Genomic DNA, 22606 nt, shown 5'->3' with positions numbered 1-22606 from the left:
TTTTTAATTTGGGGTAGTATTTTGTATGTTTCTGGAAAATAGAATTGTGTTGGGTTTTGGAGCATTTTGAGTCTGTGTCACTCAACCAGGAATTGGAAGTAGATCTGTTCTCGCTTTTTAATGTGCTCCTGAGTACCCTTAACTTTTTCGAAGTTACTCTTTAATACATATTTCTTAAATTCGAAGGAATAAAAAGGTATCTTTTAAATCTCCATTTTAAGGAACATAATTTATCATACTTTTCTAAGCCTAAGTAACCTTTCTAAAAAGAATTCAGGATGTTTATGTAGATTACTGTGAATTACCATTTAAACATCTTTTAAAATATTTCTTTCAAAATTAATTTTCCAAGTTATGGTAGATATTGATGTTTTCATGCAGAATAATCTTCGTGATGAAAAATGTAAATACCCACTATAAAAACAGAAATCAAACAATACAAAAGTTTTACGATAAAAGCACAGTTGTCCTCCTACCCGGACCTCATCCCCATCCCCAGCCGTCAACAGTTTTTCGCATATTATCCTCAGGGAAACTTCCTGTTTCTTCCCACACGTCTGTACTCACATGGGACCCACCATACCCACCAGATCTAACTTTGAAACTAATCTTGTAATGATGTTTAGCCATCTTTGCCTCACTGTTGACTCAGCAGGCTACCCTCTTTTACGACCCCCTCTCTCTGGTGCTCCCGCTTTTCATGGATGTTTCACTGCTGGGTCAGGTGTAATCCATCTTCAAGATATGATTTCAAGAAAAGGACACAGAATTCACACTGTGAGTTTGTATATGGCAGAGTGTCTTCTACCATCATCATACAACTAGGACACGTTTGTGGGCGCCAGCACCTTGGTTGTAGACCCTTCATCCCCAAAGTGAACGGAGAGCCTTTGGCTGTGAGAGTGGGTCATCAGAGGGCCCCCTCTGAAGCAGAATGGATCCTGCCCAGGCCTACATGTTTGGGCTCAGAGGCAGTAAGGAAAGGGACAAGGTATCTGCAAAACAAGCAGCCCTGAGCAGTGACTGCTAAGCACCGGACAGAAGGGTTTCCTTGAAGGGCCAGTGCAGGGTAAGGGGTGGCTTACGAGGGGGGGCAAGGGCTGAAAGCCCTGAGCCATGGAAGCGGCGGAAGTGGTCCCCTGACAGTAAGGAGCGAACATACGTCCTCTCTGGAGGAAAGGAAGTATCGTCAGCTTGGACTCTCAGTTTCCTAAAGATGAAAACCAACCAAAAATTACAAAATCAGAAGAAGAGAACCTACCACAAGTGAGAACTAGTAGAAACCACACTTGGATTTAGAGCTCACAGGACTTCAGCTGTTAGAATTATCTGATATAAAATATAAACTAATGGTCTCTGAAATATTTAAACCAATTCAACACAGAATCACAAAAATGAGCAAATATGCTCCCGTTGTGGGGCGGTGGAAATGAATCCGGCTAGAATCTGTGAGGATGTGGGTTTAACCCCTGGCCTCGCTCAAAGGTCTGGTGTTGCCGTGTGCTGTGGTGTAGGTCATAGACGTGCTTCAGATCCAGAGTGGCTGTGGCTGTGGCTGTGGCTGTAGTGTGGGCCGGCAGCTGTAGCTCCCATTGGACCCCTAGCCTGGGAACCTCCATGTGCCATGGATGCAGCCCTTAAAAGCAAAATAAATAAGAAATTTATATATAATTTTTTTTTTTCCCAGGAGGACTGTGACATTGTCCTATCATTTTGCAAGATGTGGCTTACCACAGGGGAGACAGGCAGAGAGTACGTGGGATCCCTCTGTTTTTTTTTTTTTTTTTTTTTTTTTGTTTGTTTTTTTGTCTTTTTGCCATTTCTTGGGCCGCTTCCGTGGCATATGGAGGTTCCCAGGCTAGGGGGTCAAATCGGAGCTGTAGCCACCGGCCTATGCCACAGCCACAGCAACGCAGGATCCAAGCCGCGTCTGCAACCCACACCACAACTCACAGCAACACCAGATCCTTAACCCCCTGAGCAAGGGCAGAGATCGAACCTACAACCTCATGGTTCCTAGTTGGATTCGTTAACCACCGAGCCACAACGGGAACTCCTGTATTATTTTTTTCTTAAATCATTTATATATTAATTTTTGAGGCAAGAAGCCCCAAATCCAGGTGTCAGCAGGGCCATGTTCTCTGACAGCTCTGGGGGAGAAGCCTTCCTTGCCTCTGCAAGCTTCCCTGGGAGTGTCCAGCAATCCTTGGCGTCCCTTGGCTTGTAGAGGCACCGAGCCCGCCATGTGACGTCTTCCCTCTGCATGTGTCTGTCTCTGTGTCCAAACTCCCCTTTATAAAAAGGACATCAGTTATAGGGGATTACCACCCCCATGACCTCCTAACTTGGTTAAATTTGCAAAGATCCTGTTTCCAAATGAGGTTACAGCCTGAGGTGCTGAGGGCTCAACTTCTGCTTAGCTTTTTTTTTTTTTTTTTTTTAAGTCTTTTGTCTTTTTAGGGCCGTACTTGCAGCACATGGAGGTTCCCAGGCTAGGGGTCGACTCGGAACTGTAGCTGCCCACCTACACCACAGCCCCAGCAACACAGGATCCTCAACCCACTGAGTGAGGCCAGGGATCGAACCTACATCCTCATGAATACTAGTCAGATTGTCTGCTGAGCCACAACAAAATGCCCCACATAGCTTTTTTAGGAGACACAGTTCACTCCTCAGCAGCTTCCTGCAAAATAAACACTGGCTGCAATTGGTTTTGCAGATTAGTTCCACAAAGCATTTCAGGAATTGATCATTGCAAGGTTATATGAGTCTTGAAAAACTGCCCAGATGTCTAAGAGACTCCGTAACTGTGATACCAGAGCCGGAAGAGGATAGCCCAGGAACGCAGAATTAGAGATGAGTCCTACCCAGGAACTCTGGCCACATATAGCAGCCAGGGCGACACCTGGACACTTAGCATTGGGTGAAAAAAGCAAGTTGCAGAAGACATAATACAGTAAGCCACTTTTATAAAGAAAAAAAAAAAAAACCCTAAAGAATACATTCTTCATTCCTCAGGATACATGCAGCACTAGTCACAACAGCTAAGACATGGAAGCAACCCAAATGTCCATCAACAGATGGATGGATAAAGAAGATGTGGTACATATATACACAATGGAATATTATTCAGCCATAAAAAAGAACAAAATAATGCCATTTGCAGGAACAGGGATACAACTAGAGATTCTCATACTAAGTGAAGTAAGTCAGACAGAGAAAGACAAATACCACGTGATATCACATATGTGGGATCTAAAATATGGCACAAATGAACCTGTATACAGAACAGAAACAGACTCAGACATGGAAAACAGGACTGTGGTTGCCAAGCCGGAGGGAGAAGGGGTGGAAGGGGGATGGACTGGGAGTTTGGGGTTAATAGATGCGAACTGGATATATATGTAAGAATGTGTATATATGTATATATGACTGGGTTACTTTGCTTTACAGAAGAAATTTGCACATCATAAACCAACTATAATAAAATTTTTTAAAAGAATACATTCTTCAAGGATGTAGCTTAAAAATTATGGGAAAAAGGTAAGACAAAAGAAAAAATAAAAATCATTGTTAAACAGATTGTGTTTTCTGACCTCAATACAATTAGAACATAAGTAAAAATAAACTACAACAGGGTAAGCCCCAAATCAAGGAGAGCGGTTCCAACAGGGATGGAGGGGGCATCTGGAGAGCAGCGCGTGGCCCTGGCACCAAGGGAGGTGGGGTGGTGGCTGTGGCCTGGGTCTCATGGCAGATGGTGAATTCCTAAGTGTTCATGTCCTCATCACCCTTCATAACTTGCAATTCCATAATTTACCTTCTTTTCTCTTTTGCTTTAAAATTCCCTTTTGAATTTTTAAGATCCCTGAGCAGACACTGGCCACGGCTGTTCTGGAAGCAGTTGGTCAGGTCTGACCCTGGGTCTGGGAATTTTTTGGTGGAACAGTTGCAGGATTTTTTTTTTTTTTTTTTTTTTTTTTTTTTGGCTCTTTAGGGCCACACCCACGGCTTATGGAAATTCTCAGGCTAGGGGTCAATAGGAACTGTGCCTGCTGGCCTACACTGCAGCCACAGCAACGCTGGATCTGAGCCACACCTGCAACCTACACCACAGTTCACGGCAGCACTGGATCCTTAACCCGCTGAGTGAGGCCTAGGATGGAGCCCACATCCTCACAGATCCTAGTCGGGTTTGTTACTACTAAGCCACAACAGGAACCCCTAAACTTTTATAATTTAAAGTGGTCGCCAGGGAGTTCCTGTCGTGACTCGCAGTTAACGAACCCAACTAGGATCCATGAGGACGCGGGTTCAATCCCTGGCCTCGCTCAGTGGGTTAAGGATCTGGCATTGCTGTGGCTGTGGTGTAGGCCGGCAGCTAGACTCCTAGCCTGGGGACCTCCGTATGCCATGGGTGCAGCCCTAAAAAGACAAAAGACTGAAAAATCAAAATAAAACGGTCGCCAGGATGTGCCTAAATGTACACAATCGTGTTCTTAGCAGCTCTTTCTAGCGACCAGGTTTGCAAGGCCTTTGGCAGTGGCTGCGCCGTCCAGCAAGCCAGTCGGAAAGCGCCAGGCTTGTTTGTGCCAGAGGCCCCAGGACGAGAAGAGCACTCTGCCTGAGGGGCCCAAGTGCACATTCTCCATCTCAGAGGGACAAAGACGTGTTTCTAGGGACGAAACGCACCTCAGCCTCCAATAACTCAGCCCCCGGCCCTTCCTTCTGCCCCACGCAGCCCGAGTCCCACGCTGGAGGAGGCCAGCGCCTGGGCCCGGTCCTTCGAGCAGCTCATGCTCACGGCCGCCGGCAGGAATGCCTTCCGGGAGTTTCTCCGCACGGAGTTCAGCGAGGAAAACCTGCTCTTCTGGATGGCCTGTGAGGAACTGAAAAAGGAGGCGAACAAAACCATTATTGAAGAGAAAGCCAGGATAATATACGAAGACTACATTTCCATCCTTTCTCCCAAAGAGGTACGTTTGCCCCCAGGAGGCCGGGTCTGGTCACCCGGCCCCATCACTGCTGCTCCAAAATAGGGAAAACGACCCCACCCCTCCATTCATAGTGTTCAGATGCCTTGGGTCCCAGCAATAGATGCCAAGTGCCCCCGAAAATCTGTGAAAGATTGTGTGCATTTTCCTAGAAAAACGTGTCCATAACTTTGATCAGATTCTCCAGAAGTAGGCGTCTATGCATTTTGCCGTAAACATGGTTTTGAAATACCACACCCCAGAAGCATCCCTTTAAACAAAATTATCCCTTTATTCTGCGCCAAATCTCACGTGCAGGTATCCTGACTTGGGACGGTAACAGCATCATTAATATGATACTGCTGTTTCGGAAGTTTGCCCTGAAGTATCCCTTGGTTAAATCAGAGAAATGATGAAATGAGGGAAATAACCAAGTTTCCATCTCCGTTTTCGTTCCTCCAAATCTGAAATCTAGGAGGATTAGTTGGTCTCAAACCAAAGCACCTTGTAGTTCCAGTGCCCCTTCGTTGTTTGCTACACGTGCCTGTAGGATATGAAGCTATTAAGACAGGACCTCCCCTGTCAGGAAGCTCACAGACAATGGGCAGCAGACACGGAGCCTGGGTGGGACACCTCGGGGTCCAAATAGGCAGTGGAATGGGCCAGCACCCAGGGGGGCAAGGAGGAGGCACCATGAGAGGCCATCAGTGGAGCAAGGACGATGAGGAGATCACCCAAAACACAGGGAATGAAGGCTATGCCAGGCAGGACCAGACGGCCAAGGATAAAAGCATCGGTCACAGGACAGTCAGCGTGTCTGCAGTTGGGTAGCTGAAAACTGGGGCTGGTGGCAGGCAGCAGCAGGGCAGTTTAGGAACAGAGGGTGGTCTGAGAGCCTAGGGAGATGTTGGGGACCATGCTGGGGTCTTCTGAGGTTTATCCTGGAAAGCCCTTGATTTAGCTTGGAGCTTGGCACTATCATCACACGTGGGTTTTTGAAGACCAATGTGGCTGCAGAGTAGATTAGGAAAAGAAGAGGCAGAGGCTGGAGAAACCAAATTCAGTAGTCCAGCCCAGGCACAACGAGGGCCTCACCAGGCCAGCTGAAGAGAAACTCAGAGCATGGCCTTGACCTGAAGTAACTTCCGAGTCTGAAATGACTGCACATCTGCTTTGGGCAGAGAGCAGGGTGGTGAGCTTGGGAGAAGGGCAGGGGGCCTCGGCTTTGCTCACTTACGTTTGTGTTAAGTTGAAGATACTCACAGCTGACAGATGTGCAAATATTAAGTTCAGAAAGTTCTTTCCACTTCAGTAAACAAAAACCAAGAGAATTTTTGTCCTTTAATTTATGGCTTCCACTTTTTTTTTTTTTTTTTTTTTTTTTTTTTTTTTTTTTTTTTTTTTTTTTTTTGGCTGCACCCACAGCATATGGAAGCTCTCTGACCAGGGGTCAGACCCATGCCACAGCTGCAACCTATACCACAGACAATGCTGGATCCTTGACCTACTGTGTGGGCCAGGGATGGAACCTGTGCTGCCACAGAAACATCCGATCCCACTGTTTTTTTTGGGTTTTTTTGTCTTGACTTTCCTTTTTATTTTTATTTTATTTTTTGTCTTTTTGCCTTTTGTACGGCTGCACCCACGGCATATGGAGGTTCCCAGGCTAGGGGTCTAATCAGAGCTGTAGCTGCTGGCCTACGCCAGAGCCGCAGCAACACTGGATCCGAGCCTCGCCTGTGACCTACACCACAGCTCATGGCAGCGGATGATCCTTAACCCACTGATCGAAGCCAGGGATCGAATCCACAACGTCATGGTTCCTAGTCGGATTCGTTAACCACTGAGCCACGATGGGAACTCCTCCATTTTATTTTTTAATGCACGAGTTTTCATGACTGTCTTTCAAAGCATTATACAACTGGAGTTCCCTGGTGGCTCAGCAGTTAAGGCTCTGGAGTTGTCACTGCTGTAGCTTGGGTTCAGTCCCTGGCCCAGGGAACTTTCACATGCCACTGGCACAGCCAAAAAATAAAAATAAATAAAGATCTGGGATCAGCAGGAGTTTGCAACTGAACGGAGAGCCAGAGGGAGAATGAAGGCTGAGCAGGGTGCTGAACCTGCTGGGAATAAAGGGTTCTGAGCTGCAGAGGAGCGATCCGGAGGTGCGGGGAGTCCATTCCCAGTGAGCCGGGGGTGAGCAGGAGGGCAGCGCAGGGCCTTTCCGAGAAGGCGGATTCATGCACCTGGGAGGACGGTCACGGAAGACCTTGTCAGTGATTTGGAGACAGTTTCAGTTTTACATTAAGCAGCAGCAGGCGCATTGCACATCATCCTGCCGTCGGTGCAGAGATGGTCCAGCCAAGCTTCCATCTGACTCAGGAGAGACGTGAGCTCAGCCTGGGGTTGGCTATGCTCTGCAGTCCCAGGTCCCGGGAGAAGAGCCCGCCCAGAGGGCTGCTCTGGCCGGTGATGAGCCCCGCCCCGAGAGCGGAGCGAGCCTCGGCGCGGACTTACCTGAAGCCGCCGCTCTAAGGACGTTGGCGTCAACCCCTCCCCAGCTTCCTCCCCTGTCACCCCGCTGGACCGGGAGGAGTTCGCTGGTGCGGGCGGCGCCGCAACTAAACAGTGACAAAGCCGGGAGCTAAGTCGGGGCTCGTGATGTTGACCGGGCCCGGGGCCTGGGTGGGTCCTGGCTGACCGAAGCCAGGAGCTCCAGGTTTTAGCCCCAGGCTTCTTCGGAAGCTAGCGGATTCGCCGAAGCGCGCTCCCTTCTTCCCGCAAAGGCACGGCAGGTGCGTGTTAAAGAAGTAGCGCAGCGCTGTTTTCTAAAGCAGCGTGATCCCCACCAGCATTGCGGAGAAACATCGGTCCGCACCCAACTCCCAGGTCCACAGTGTCAGACGCTCTGCGGGGGCCCAGCCCCCGGATTCACGAGCCGTTCAGTGGCTTCGGAAGCCTCTAGAGTTTGAGACCCCTGGTCATTGTGCGTAGCTTCTCTTTACGCAGCTTCGGAGCGCTCGCTGTGGAGAGACCGAAAGCCTCTTGGGAGCGCTGGGTTCGATCCCCGGCCCGACAAGGATCGGGGATAGAAGGTGGGTTAAGGATGCGGCGTTGCCACAGCTGTGGCTTAGGTCGCAGCCGTGGCTCAGATTTGATCCCTGGCCTGGGAGTGCCATGTGCCACAGGGCAGCCAAAAAAGAAAACAACATAAAAACTTATTTCCTCCCTTTAGGAGGCTGGGATTTTTGGATGACCTTGTATGGTTTGGGATTTTTGTTTTGTTTTTTGACCACACCCAAGGCATGTGGAAGTGCCCAGGCCAGGGATGGAATCCACGCCACAGCAGCAACCCGAGCCTCTCCAGTGACAACGCTGGCTCCTTAACCACTAGGCCATCGGGGAACTCCTGGTCTGGGATTTTGAGAAACCAACAGTGGTGGTGGGCGTTTGGGGCAGATTTCCAAAGAGAAAGGTGTCTAACAGCTCCCTCCGGTCTGTCCTGTGGGCAGGTCAGCCTGGACTCGCGCGTGCGGGAGCTCATCGACAGGAACATGGCCGAGCCGTCCCCGCACATCTTCGACGACGCCCAGCTCCAGATCTACACGCTGATGCACAGAGACTCATACCCCCGCTTCCTGAGCTCTACCCTCTATAAAGACCTACTGCGGGCTTTATCTGAGAGGTCCGTGGAAGCGTAGGGTGTTAGGTATTTATTATGCGTCAAGGGAACAAAGAGCTCGTGGACTCTGCCTAGTACAGGGATTTAGAGGCAGTAGGACCTTCTGTGGGTAGTTCTCGGGCTATTTTAACAACAGACACCGCCTCTGCAGAAGACTGTAGATGAGCCAAGTAAATGGCAGCCACCTTTTGTGATACTTATGGAAAAAATGGGGTACGGCTGTGGTAGAAACATAGTGTATGGGCGTTTACAGTAGCAGCAGCGTGTTCTCAACGGCAGGCGACACACAAGACACCACAGCACCTGGAGCAGCTGCATCCAGTGGAACAAACAGGACCCAAACCCTTTATATGAAGACGTAACCACTACTCGTGAAAACGCTTTATCCTAGGGACATGTCTGTAGATGCATCTGTGTGTGTGTGTATCTTACATGGTTCGCGTAAAGCTCTGTACACACAGTGGGCTGGCCTCCAACGTTTGGCAAAAGAGGTAGTGCTCAGGAAATTCTTTTGTTGAAAAGTTACCATGATATTATCCCCTGGATCTCCTAGGCTAAAGGATAAATTTGTAGGTTCACAACTTGGTGTTCATCACAGAACATTCAAATAAGCATATCTCCATTTTTAGGATTTAAAGACATTTTAGGATTAAAAGACCAATGGGCATTTTCACTCTTAAAAAAAAAATAAAGCACAAGAGTTTTATCTCAATGTGTTTTTTCCCATGTAAACACTTGGGAAGCAAGATTAATTAAGTAAGTGGGGGTACAGGTTCACTTCTAGCTCCCAGACTAGGACTTCCTATATGGATCGCACTGTTTTAGTCACAAGTGAATGGAATAACCTCAGCTTACAGGTAAAAACACTGAATCTTCCTGAAGAAACCCCTCAGGACAATGACTGGGAAAGAAAGGCATCCCAAATCTGGAACGGCTGGGGAGTAACGGCACGAGGCGCCCCCCATGCCTAGGCCCTGATGGGGGCCCTCTTGGTCCTACAGCCTAATTCCTTCGTTACTCTCTGCAGGCCCCAAACCAAGACCCCTTGTCCTCATTCTCAGCAAAAGACCTCGCCTGCCACTTGACTGCGAGGATCATGTTCCTGACCCTGCACCTTCCCATGTAGCCTGTAATCTGCACAGATCAGCATCTATTTGCCTCCTTCAGCCCTGGCCCAGAGAAGTGCCCCTTCCTCCTTTTCCTGCATATGCTGCTTCTGATTCGTCTCCTGTGGTCTCTGTAGGCAAAGGGGATGTCACTGGGATGAAGGCGTAAACGCTGCCCCTACCTGTTTACCTGCAGGTAAGGACAACAGATCTGCCAGGGCGACAACAACACGCCTAAACTGTGTCTGGTGCTGTCCTTTAGAATTCTAGGAATATCCATCACAAACACTTATCATCCAAGCTATTACAAGTTATCTGTTTACTACGACTGCCTTTCCCGTTAGACAGGAAGCTCCAGAGACATTGAAAACACACCTTGTCTCTCAGTTAATAGACACTGTCTCACAAAGAGCAGTATTCTATAATGTTTGTAGAACATGAGAAATACAGCATGAAAACCTCCCATGGTGATAAAATAAAATTCCATCCCAAGTTTGTTTCACAACATGTCACCTTTCAGAAGGACAGCATCACAGCCCATGTGACTCCTGACCTCACTACCACTAGCGACCCATCCAGGGAGTTTGTATGTAGTACCACCCATGGATGTGGGTGGATGAATCCTGAAGCCCGTGCCCAGAGAAGCCTACAGATTCTGTGCAATTCCAAGCTGATTTTGTTGAGACGGATGCCTCTCCACTTGGAAATATGTAAATACATACACACAAACGTCAATTCCAAATATGCCCACTTCCCAGGAAAAGAGGACAAGACAGCCCAGTGTGAGCAAGTACACACAGACGCAAAACAAAACTACAGAGCCAGGGACATCATTTTCTCTAGTTCATGACTTTGACCTAAAAGATGAAGGTAATCCAGCCAGTTTCCTGAGGTGGCATCTGAGAACAGCCTTCCAGCCACCTTTGGCTTAAAACTCTCAAAGTCTTGGGTGGCCAGTTTTTCATACTGAATATAACACGACGAAATAAACATTTATAAAAAAGTTAGCCCCTGGAGTTCCCTTGTGGTGCAGTGGGTTAAGGATCTGGTGGTGTTGCTGCTGTGGCTTGGGTGTGGCTGTGGCACGGGTTCAATCCCTGGCCCAGGAACTTCCACATGCTGCAGACACAGTCAAAATAAATAAATAAATAAATAAATAAATAATAAAAGCAGGCTTCATATATAAAAATGATACTACTATTTTACACAAGTCAGGTTTTGTTTTTTGTTTTTTGTTTTTTTTTCCTATTAGATACTGATTTGGAGCTAAACCATTAAGCTTCTTTCCTGACATGTCTATAATCAAAATTTTCTATTTTGAATCATCAAAAGTACAGCAGCCACCAAACAGGGTGTTTCCTGAATAATGCCAACTTCATCTCATGGGAGATGAATTTGTGGCCATGACATTATAATCTATCCATTTGAATTAACTGTCCCAGTGGAATATTTGGGAAAAACAAATAATCAAAATATTAACTGTGAGAAAACCAGGAGTTAAAACTTGAGTTGCCTCAGAAGCCAGTCTGAAGAAAAAATTATCTACTTAATCACAAAAAGTTTTAAAAATTAACAGCATGGTAACTTCAGTTATCTGTGTGTATCTGAAAATTGCTAAAAGAGATCTTAAAGGTTTTCATCACTTATATGTGGTGTTGGATATACTGTGACAGTCATCATGCAACAGACACATGTGTCAAACCATTGGGTGGTACCCCTACAGCAAATACAATGTTTTAGGTCAATCACAGTTCCCCCCAAATGACATGAGGGGTGGGCGAGCCACCCATCCACCAGGTTGGGAATCTGCATAGAATTCCAGTCAGCCATCCACATCTTAGGTCCCCATCTGTGGATTCCACCACTTGCGGATCTGTGGCATGACAGTAGGTATTCACAAAATCCACATATAAGTGGACCCATGCAATGCAGATCTGAGTTGCTCAAGGGTCAATCTCAATTTCTAAAGTTTTTAACAGGGAGAGGATTAACGAGCATTTGATCTTATGGGTATGTTTTATTGAATTTAAGGATGAAACTTGCAATTATTAAGATCCATCCCCGAGACAATCCTGAGATAAATCAGCCTGATATTGACCCGTGACTTCAATGCTGCTTCCAGATCAAAAATGCTTCTGCAAGTCAACTGGAAATCTTATTACTGCTCCCATGGGTTTTGATGTTCTGTTATCAGCGCTTTTATTTAGAATCACACATTTACTTAACTCAAATACTCATCCAAATCTATTGAGGATTAAAACACTTTTTTCAGCTGCATGTTACAGAAATCTATCTCAAATTAGCTTTAACACAAAAGAAAATTGACTGGCTTTCATCAGCAGAAAGCCCAGAGTAGCTCCAGTGTCTGCACGGCTGGGTTAGATGCTCAACGATGCCCAGACCTTCCCCCGGCTGGTCACACAGGCTCTGCACACTGTGGGTGAAAGGGCACAGGGAGCCCCAGGGGCAGCACCGTGCAAACAGCGTCTCTCCCATCTTTCATGAAGCAGTCCCAGGGAAGGACATGGAACCACAGACTCGCCAGGATCACATGGAGTTTAGATGTGCCCTAAATGGCTCAGAAAAGATGCCTGGGAACTAGCGCCAAAAAGACAGATGATACGGCCACGCCCTCCCTTTCCAGGGCTCTCACAGCTTGGTTTTTTTCTCTCAGCCATACTTTCTAATGGCACTACTACAAAGATGGCCTGGATATACCTTATAAACCACATAAAAGTGTAAAAAAGCCCCTTCATGTCAAAGCAGCTCAGTCTTCCAATCATGGAAATACTTCAGCTAATTTAAATGGATGGTATAGAACATCCCACGAGAAATGTTTCTCTTTGCAGCCAGGGCCATTAAGGAGAAAATAATCATAGCTGTCTTTTTACAGCAACCAGAGGAACCAGAGCAGGTCATCGGAGGCAGCGGGTGGTGCTTTCATTTTCCGCCCACCAGGTGGATAAACAAGTGCAAGAGCACACAGGCCGATTTGAAAGTCTTTTTAATTATGAGTAAAAAAGCTGCTGCATCACTTTGCAGACCTGAGGTATCAGAAGACCTCCTGGGAACGGAGCTCAGTACTTCTGCCTCTGGGGCTGGAGGCTGAAGCACTGCCGGCCACCAGTCACCGCCCTAGGCCTGTGGAACAATCTTTATGGCTCAGCTCCCACAGTTAACAAGAAATGCAAGCAAGAAAACCTATAACCAGGCAAACAATTTCATGAGCGCCTCTCGCATGAGTGCCCTCCAGGAGCCCAGTATAGCAGGGACGTTCCACTCCCCTTCCCTGGGCTACAGCCGATCACGTGACTTTCCCCCAACTCCTGTGTTACTCTGGGCTGATTCTACTTGACCTAAGCTTCCCGCGGCCAAATTCTTCCATTACTACCCAGAAACTTGTCCTGCAGTGACTGTTCTATTAACTGTGAAGTGACAACATCAATGCTGGTACTCTGCTTATTCTTGCAACTTAGAGAAATATGTGATTTTGTCAGTAAACATTCAACTGCATTTCCCAGTGGGATAACTGATTCTTCAATGGCCGGTTTTCCATAGCTAGATGGGGAGGTGGGTACACGACGGCACGAGAGAGTAACTGGTGATTAATACCCCTTAAATCACAACATTTTAACTGTAGTTTTTACTTTGATAATTCAATGCAAATCCCCAAATTACACTTTGAGTGCTGTAGGCAAGCACTGTCAGAGTCTAGCCTGTACTTCTCTTGCTGTGTTGGTAACGCTGTAAACGTGATTCATCTATAGGCGGACAGGTTGTGATGCCTGTGTGTATGTCAGCATCTCAGAACTCATGCCACGGCTCCTAAGCCCTAACGCCAACGCTCAGCCCCACTCCTCGCTCATTTTCTGCCTTCCTAAGACAGTCCTTCAGTAACTGCCCCACATCCCACTCAGGTCTCGGTATGTACTTCCACGTAACACAGTTCCTTTGTCCTCCCAACAACTTATCGAGTAGCGCCCCTGAGAACAGTTTCCAGGCTCCTTGCAGCTGGCTGGTGTTTTCCAACCTGAGACTCACACTTGGTCTCACACTTGGGAGGCAGTCACGTGCTCTGCCCACAAGCACCTGCACCCTCACCAGGGCCAGGACGGAAGAAGCAGGCAGGCTCCGCACCATGCTCGGCACCAGCCGCCACTCACTTCACCACAACTGCATTTGAAAACACCTTCCAGAGTTCCCATCGTGGCTCAGTGATTAGTGAACCTGACTAGCATCCATGAAAATTCGGGTTTGATCCCTGGCCTCACTCAGTGGGTTAAGGATCTGGTGTTGCTGTGAGCTGTAGTGTAGGTTGCAGATGCGGCTCGGATCCTGCATTGCTGTGGCTGTGGTGTAGGCCGGCAGCCGTAGCTCTGATTGGACCCCTAGCCTGGGAACCTCCGTATGCTGCGGGTACGGCCCTAAAAAGACAAAAAGACCAAAAAAAAGAAAGGAAGGAAGAAAAGAAAAGAAAAGAGAAGAAAAGAAAAGAAAAGAAAAGAAAAGAAAAGAAAAGAAAAGAAAAGAAAAGAAAAGAAAAGAAAAAGAAAACACCTTCCTAGTTGGGAAAGGAAAACTTTTTAAACAAAAGATAAAGCAAATGCCAGTGTCTAAATAAAATGACAAAATGTGACACATGTTAATAACAAGAAACTTTATTGAATTACAAATTTTTAAATGGATCACTTAATTTAAAGGTGGGACTATTTTATTCTCCTTAAACTCATTTTCTTCAAAACTGCATGTTATTTTTCAAATGATAAAAGGTTAATCTGTGACTTGACAAAGCAGAGGTGGGACGGTACTACCGGGCCCATTCTTATAGATGGGATCTTAACATGGACTTTGGGATGCTATTTTCTGTATTACATCAAAGCAAAGGGGAGTGTACAGCATGTACCGAGGTCCTTCTCCAGGTGCTGAGCACAGAGATGGAGCCGATGAAGTGTGGACTTTGTAACAGTGGTCTAAGACGTGCTAGAACAAGTGTGCTCTAAGGAACCTCTGTGGAAACCATCCTTTCCTAGTTCTAACACAGCAGATGGCACACACAATTGCAAACGAGCTGCGTCGGAGCCCACACATTAGTTTGTTCCACAACCTCACTCTTGTGTAACAGAAGGAGAGTCAGCAAATTAGTCAGGACAGAAACGTCTCTATTGATCTCTGTGAGGAAAGACCCAGCTATGGTCATTTACAGAAACCCTGAAGTCCTTGGTCAGCAGACTCCAAGTCGAAGTTAAGTCGTAACTGTTCGTGGTGACTATGCTATCCTAAAACGCCAGCATCTGCTTCCCAGGATGTCCTCCCACACGGGGAAAAAATGGTCAATCGCTCTCATCCTTTGCCTATGCCGGGTTTTATGAAAAGCCTACTAAACTACGACAGAGTTCCGCCTCAAACTAAAATACACTGCAAAGTCAATCAGGGAAATAAACAGCAAGCCAAACTGATTTCCACAAAGTCAAGTCATGTTTCCAAAAGTAAAATCTATTAAGAACAAGTAATAAACATGTACAAGAAATTACAAGAAATGAGGATCACAGTTAGTTACAAATGCAAAATAATAGCTAATTATCCCAGACTTGTGAACATAATAATTAAAATCAATTTCATATGCTAGTTCAAATATTATATACAATTTAGATAAGCTGGTCAAGTATTATTTGAATACACACCATGTTTGATAAACTTATAATTACATTACCTCTTCTCCTCTTAATATTTGCAAGTACATGCCAATATAGGAAAAAATGTAATTTCCATTTGTGCATTAAATGAGAAGAATAGCACTTCTACTGTGTATGTTTTAGATTGTAAAAAAGTTAAGGTACATTTTCATTTAAGAAGAAAAAAAAGGTAAAAATAAACTGCCAAAAGTTTAATATCAACTTACTTACAAAAATGAAAAAAACAAAAACCAAAAAAAAAAAACCTGTTTTGAGACAGATGCCATACAATCATTATGTGGCCTCCCTACTGGTCTGAAGCTACAGAAGGTAAAAGGAAGGGACGCTATGTCAGAAACAAAGACTCACCCAAGGGACTCATGTTACTTTAAAAATCTGATTTGCAGGAAAACTAGTTGGTTGGCCTAATCTTAAAGCTAATTACAAAATCCATTTTCTTAATGGTCCAGACATTTTGCCAATTCTTCCAACTCAACAGAACTGTCAAAAAAGAAGAAATATTGTGTGAGACTTTTAAATACAGACAAGGCATGCACCCTCTCCCCCACTGAAAGAAGCGTGCACTTCACACTGCTGAAAAAGACGCTACGTTTTTTAGACCTGAATGTTTACCTACGTTAAGGGTTTGGCTCTTCCAACTTAGAATTACCAGGAATACATAAATAACAGAACAGTATAAAATACTCTTTATTAAGTTAGGTTAAAAAAATCAATTCCAAGTTTGAACTTCTAGAGTAAGCCACTGTAAGCATCAGTGTCCTACATTAAATTGAACTTTCTTAAGTCCAATAGTAACTACATCAGAACACAGCAAACTGCCTGTATTCAACACAAACTGCAAATACCCATTGGCCATCATTATCATCATAATCACCGAGTAACACAAATCTACGAGAGCTCCGGAAAAGCCAGATCTGCTCTACAGGACTGGAAAAAAAAACAACAACATCCCTCTTTTAGACCAACTAAAAATTAACCTGCCAGCTTAGGACAGGAGACACGGTTTCAAGCCATGAAGACACTCTCAATGCCGTTAGTCCCCCAGCTGAGACCTACATCTCTGTGGGTCACAAATGGTAAGTGGCCTCAACTCCTCAACGGTGACTGACTAGAGCCAAAGTCTCACACTACACTGGTGAAGGATGTCCTCCCTTGTCGGGCTTTTAATTCACTTCTGATATTCAGAAAATGCTTTAACCTAAGTGAATAATTCAAAATAAGCATTAGATTAAAAGTCTAATGTAAGATGAAAAAAATCTTGTACGAATTCCACAACAATTAAAAAGAGCCAGCCTTTCTGCAGTACCAACAATTACCAGGCAGTTTAAATATACCATTTCTACTACTCACCACCGCATCTAACAGAGGTCTCACTCACATTCACTTCGTGAGGAAATTATGGCTCGGTAACAAGGGGCAAAGGCTCCCAAGACTCAACCCCCAGCCTATGAGCCTCCCCAAGTCCTCATCCTCACACCCCGCCTCTACCTCAGGTCACGTGTAATTCTTCTCCCAGCATTCAATTCTGTTTCTGTGGCTCACAAAAATCGCTTAACTAACATAACTTGCCCGTGTGGGGCTAATTCAAGAGAACATGGGCAGCACACATGGAGGCTTGCTGAAAAGCCTACCAGACCACAGCAGTGCTTGTCAGAGTTCCTAAAATAAACACTGAAACCTTCAGGCTGGATCTCAACAAGGTCAAGTAGTTTCTTCTTGTTTTTCAACTAGGTCAACAGTTTTTAAAAATCTACGAAGACAAGTCATACAAGGTAGAGGCTTTCTGGAAGAACAAGAATGCAAGCAGTGCGCTGAATGGACACAGTAAACACTGGCCTGTGCACATTTAAGATTTAAGCCCCTCCTGCCTGCACCAAGACGCCATGAAGGTGGGCGCCGGAAGTTAACATGCCTCATTCCCAGCAGGGCAGCAAACAGTATGTCCCAGGACGCGACGGCCGCGCTCTCCCCAGCAGCGGGCAGTGGGAGCACGCATGCACGCACGCACGCACGCACTGGGTCCAGGCTGCCCGAGGCCGCTGCAGAAACCACCCCACGCAAATGGGGGAAACGGGAATCCCAGGAAGTGTCGTACCTTCCATCGGTTTCCACACTCATTGCAGACAACAAACGTCGTCATGGGCTCGTCAGCACTCCGAGTCTGCACCTGAGCAAAGTCAGGAAAACACAGCTTTTTATAAAACTATACAAAGTCAATCCTAAATAAGAACATTCTACATGAAGATATATAATAACTACAATGGTGCCACAATAAAATGTCTAAGAGCTCGAAACAAGTTCAAAGCTAAATAATGTTGAACGGACACAAATTTCCAAACCTCATTTTTCTAAGTCACTTCTCTTTGTCTTTTCATGTTTAATTTATCCCAGATAAGTGGGGAAATCCTCTAAAGTCACATATTATACTTCTGATAAATGGCTAATAGGAAAATTTTTTATAAAGCACTGAAATGTTGATTAAAAGATATGTCAATTTTCTCTTATAAATTAGCAAAGATGTAAAAATTACAGGGAGTTCCCGTCGTGGCGCAGTGGTTAATGAATCCGACTAGGAACCATGAGGTTGCGGGTTCGATCCCTGCCCTTGCTCAGTGGGTTAACGATCTGGCGTTGCCGTGAGCTGTGGTGTAGGTTGCAGACGCGGCTCGGATCCCGCGTTGCTGTGGCTCTGGCGTGGGCTGGTGGCTACAGCTCCGATTCGACCCCTAGCCTGGGAACCTCCATATGCCACAAGAGCGGCCCAAGAAATAGCGAAAAGACAAAAAATAAATAAATAAATAAATAAAAAATAAAAATAAAAATTACAAATATTTCACTCTGATAAATATAAACTGCCAGGATCCTTCCAAAAGTTAGGCAGCAACAAGGTAAGAGCTTTAATCATCTATTCTCTGTGGCCTAGGAACTTGGTATCTGATCTATTGTAAGACAGTAAAAGGAAACCCAAAAATCTGTGTCCAGCTCAGCATCACTCATCATGGGAGAGGCACAAATCAAACTCACAGGAAACAGCGCCTCACACCTGTCAGAATGGCTAGGATCTAAAAGACAAGCAGCAGCAGGTGCTGGTGAGGATGTGGAGAAAAGGGAGCCCTTTCGCACTGTTGTGAGAACGTAAGCTGGTGCAGCCGCTGTGGAAAAGAGTATGGAGATTTGGCAAAAAATTAAAAATAGGAGTTCCCAATGTGACAATGAATCCAACTGAAATGGTCTGGGTCACTGCAAAGGCACAGTTTCAATCCCCAGCCCAGCATAATGGTTTTAAGAATCCAGTGTTGCCACAGCTTCAGCACAGGTTGCAGCTGAGGCTCAAATTCAATCCCTGGCCCAGGAACTGCCATATGACATGGGTGCAGTCATTAAAAAAATAATAATAAATTAAAAAGTTAAAAACAGAACTACCATATGATCCAGCAATTCCACACCTTGGTACATATCGGAAAGAAATGAAATCAGTATCTCAGAGATTATCTGTACACATGTCCTTTGCAGCATAACTCACAATAGCCAAGACATGGAAGCTTAAATGTCCTTCAACAGACAAATGGATAAAGAAAAAAATGGCATATATACACGATGGACTATTACTCAGCCATAAAAGAGAAGGAAATCCTGCCATTTGAGACAACATGGATTAACCTAGAGGGCATTATGCTACATGAAATACGCTAAGAGAGAAATACAGATACTGTATGACATCACTTATGTGTGGCATCTAAAACAAAAAAAGCTGCCTTCATAGCACAGAACAGATGTGGTTGCCAGGGGCTGGAGGTGGGAGGAAATGGGAAATGGAAGATGTAGATTAAAGGCTAGCACCTGCAGTTGTAAGAAGAGTAAGTCCTGAGGATCTGATGTACAGCATGGGGACTATTGTTAGAGTAGATCTTAAGCATCCTCACCACACAACAAGAAAAGGAAAAGAGTAACTGTGAGGTATCTTGATCGTGGTACTCCTTCCAGGATGCCTATGTGCATCACATCATCACACTGTACACTTTAAGTGCATACAACTATACGTGCTAATTATTTTTCAATAATGATGGGGGAATCTGTGCACAAACAAAGATAAAAGTCGTCAATAATGCTGCAAAAGGAATACCTGGAAACCACTTAAGCTAAAAGTACCCAGGCTCCAAGAGAGAGAGCAAAGAACTTTCCCTCAATTACATGATCCAGCCAAATACAAAGAGCTACAGCATGTCTACAGACTTACCAGTAGTCAACTGCTTACTAGCTCTTCAAGACAGAACATGGCCACTTTATTAAATTCTGTAATATTTTATCACTTTAATGTATACAGATTTCCAAGCAGCTATTTCTACGAACATATAACTGTATCAACTTATTTTCAACTAACTGGACATCTCCTTTGGCAAACATCAAAGTGCTGGTAATTATCTTCACTGCTTGTTTTAAAACAGGAGTGGAGCACATCCTAACTCTGAAAATACGACGCTATGGGCATCACAGACCTGTGTGTAAGTGCAGTTCTTCTTCTTGCATTTGCCGCACGTGAACAAGTCCGTCTGGGTCCCACCTGTCTTGGCCATCTGATGCTCTCTGATGGCTTCTTTGGTTAGGTTTTTCCGCATCTCTTTGAGCTCATCACTAGCCATTTCCTGTCAGGGAGACAGCAGTACCACTCAACCACTCGCCTCTGGCACATATATGCTGAATGCTTTTCATGTTCATCAATTTTATCATTTTTATCCATGAAGAGAGCTTAGAGGTTACAAAGTCTGTTTGCAATTAACTCTTTGATTCTATGTGAATCCACAGTAAGTAAAAACTCCTTTGTTTTTAGATGATAATTTGAGGCAATCACCCAAAGATCATGGTACAGCATGAAAGGGACAAAGTATTGATGCTAAGAGCCAATCACCCTAAGTATTTGTTTTGTATACTGCACACGTGTCAGAACAGCTCATAACAATTTATTATATATGTAATATTTATATGGCACCACACACTGAATCCCATCACAGAAACATTACATGCAGATGCACTCACCTCTGCTGTCATTCTAGCAAATAAGTCAGGAGGAATATTCCCACACAGCACATTTTTTCTTAAATTTGGATTCTTAGCATCCTTAAGATTTGATATCCTACTTCGTACTCTATTTTTATATTTCATGTCTGTATTCCTTATTTCTTGATATATAGGTACTAGGTCGTTAAGGAAAAAAGGTTAAATTATAAAGGTAAGATCATTTTTTTCCTATTCTGCCACAATAAGAATTTCTGGAATTTCTAAGCAGTGCTTCCAACTGATGCTAAAAATAAGGCGTTGTTTCTGCCTGATATCTTGATCTCTAACTGGCAAGTAACAGTGAGCATCCTTTTATGCTGTGAGTGCGCAGTGCTTTCTCCATGTTTAATGCCAGCAGCACACAAAGTAAGAGCTTCATTTAAAATGTAACACAGGGAGTTCCCGTCGTGGCGCAGTGGTTAACGAATCTGACTGGGAACCATGAGGTTGCGGGTTCGGTCCCTGCCCTTGCTCAGTGGGTTAACGATCCGGCGTTGCCGTGAGCTGTGGTGTAGGTTGCAGACGCGGCTCAGATCCTGCATTGCTGTGGCTCTGGCGTAGGCCGGTGGCTACAGCTCCGATTCGACCCCTAGCCTGGGAACCTCCATATGCCGTGGGAGCGGCCCACGAAATAGCAAAAAGACAAAATAATAATAATAATAATAAAATAAAATAAAATGTAACACAGGTGTGAAAAAAGAGCTTGAACTCATATATGCTTTGCCTCCCACAAATCTACATTCTACCAAGGATCCTAAAAACTCAAAAAGACTACAGAGCTCCCTCAAGGGCCTAAGGCCATTCACAGAGGCCCCGAGGGTTCATTTCCTCCCTGGCTCAGCCAGGAGCTAGTTTAGCTGCTGTTTTTTCTCAACAGAAGAGGCTACAGGAGGCCAAGCCCCAGAGGAGCTCCTTTCTAATAAGGCCATTTCTCAGCCAGGACAGTGCCACCATCACTGTCACTGAGATGTTTCCTGCTCCCCTTCCCCCATGCTAGACTCCTCTCCCAGCAGGAACATGCTTCCCTCAGGGGGCTGCATATGCTGGGCTCGGCACCCTCTTCCCAAACATAAAACTCCACTTCACACTTACTAGCAGGTCTGTTTCCATGTCCTTCTGCACAACTTTAATTGAGATGCTACATTCTCAAGTTGCAAGGCAGAAAAATAAAAATACTATCAAATACTACGTGTTTTACTTTTGAATGACAGGGAAACAAGAAGAATAAAATGACATGGATGGTCCTACCCATTTCTGGCAAAACAATCGAGATAGAAACTGAAGACTGAGTTTCCATCATGGCTCAGTGGTTAACGAGCCATGACTAGGAACATGAGGTTGCGGGTTCGATCCCTGGCCTCGCTCAGTGGGTTAAGGATCCGGCATTGCCATGAGCTGTGGCATAGATTGCAGACGCGGCTTGGATCTGGCGTTGCTGTGGCTGTGGTGTAGGCCAGCAGCTGCAGCTCTGATTCAACCCCTAGCCTGGGAACCTCCATATGCCGCAGGAGCGGCCCTAGAAAAGGCAAAAAGACCAAAAAAAAAAAAAAAAGAAAAAAGAAAAGAAACTGAAGAATATAACTCTGAATTCCTTACAGGAAGGAAAAATTGTAATTAATCTAGCAGATTACTTAAAACAGTTATGAATATACAGGCAAAGGATATCTTCCTCGATTTGAGATCCCAATTCTTCCTCATCAGCTCCAATGGCGATGTAATCCTCTAAACACAGGCACAGAGAAGCGTCAAGAACAAGCAATGGTCATACATTATAAGAAAACGTCGAGACAGCCAATCACACTGTGCTCCAATCCCCCAACCCCACCTGCCCTGTGCAAGACCCTTGAAGGTGGGTTTCGTGAGCACCTGGTCTCTTCACTACCCCTAGGCTCCTCCTCTGGATTCACCTAAAGTCCACAGGGCTCTGCCTGGAGGACGCCTCATCCTCAGCAGGGGAGTGATTCATCTAGCGGCAACCCCGCACTTCACAACGCCATACACTCTGGCTGTTCCAGCAGAGGACAGAGTTATACAAAGAACTGTCTTGTCTCCTGGGACTCAGGCTTCAATGCAAAGAAATCACTCATTTCATCTGCC

At 45.3% G+C, this 22606-nt stretch overlaps 2 protein-coding genes across 5 annotated transcripts in view; one reads left to right on the top strand and one right to left on the bottom strand.

The window, feature by feature from the left end:
• The window catches only part of RGS20 (regulator of G protein signaling 20), a 68401-nt gene extending 59034 nt beyond the window's left edge, over positions 1-9367 (top strand). For all 3 annotated transcript variants that reach the window (XM_085022383.1, XM_085022382.1, XM_001927277.6), the window contains 2 exons: positions 4742-4976; positions 8486-9367. In XM_085022383.1, the coding sequence (XP_084878509.1) occupies positions 4742-4976; positions 8486-8674 (424 nt within the window). In that variant the 3' untranslated portion in view covers positions 8675-9367. The remainder of the gene's footprint in view (positions 1-4741; positions 4977-8485) is intronic.
• A 5036-nt stretch (positions 9368-14403) lies between these two features.
• Positions 14404-22606, bottom strand: part of TCEA1 (transcription elongation factor A1) — a 28753-nt gene continuing 20550 nt past the window's right edge. For both annotated transcript variants that reach the window (XM_005653062.4, NM_001243680.1), the window contains 5 exon segments: positions 22175-22231; positions 20489-20643; positions 19951-20097; positions 17550-17621; positions 14404-15934 (listed from right to left, as the gene is read on the bottom strand). In XM_005653062.4, coding sequence (XP_005653119.2) covers positions 15926-15934; positions 17550-17621; positions 19951-20097; positions 20489-20643; positions 22175-22231 — 440 coding nt within the window. In that variant the 3' untranslated portion in view covers positions 14404-15925.

This window comes from Sus scrofa, chromosome 4 (genome assembly GCF_054392235.1).
Source record: "Sus scrofa isolate SSC_HxYL_T2T_F1_AM1 chromosome 4, Sscrofa_HxYL_maternal_Yorkshire_Landrace_v2.0, whole genome shotgun sequence".
NCBI lineage: Eukaryota > Metazoa > Chordata > Mammalia > Artiodactyla > Suidae > Sus > Sus scrofa.
The sequence above is the reverse complement of the archived record's forward strand: the minus strand, read 5'-3'. Positions and strand labels throughout refer to the sequence as shown.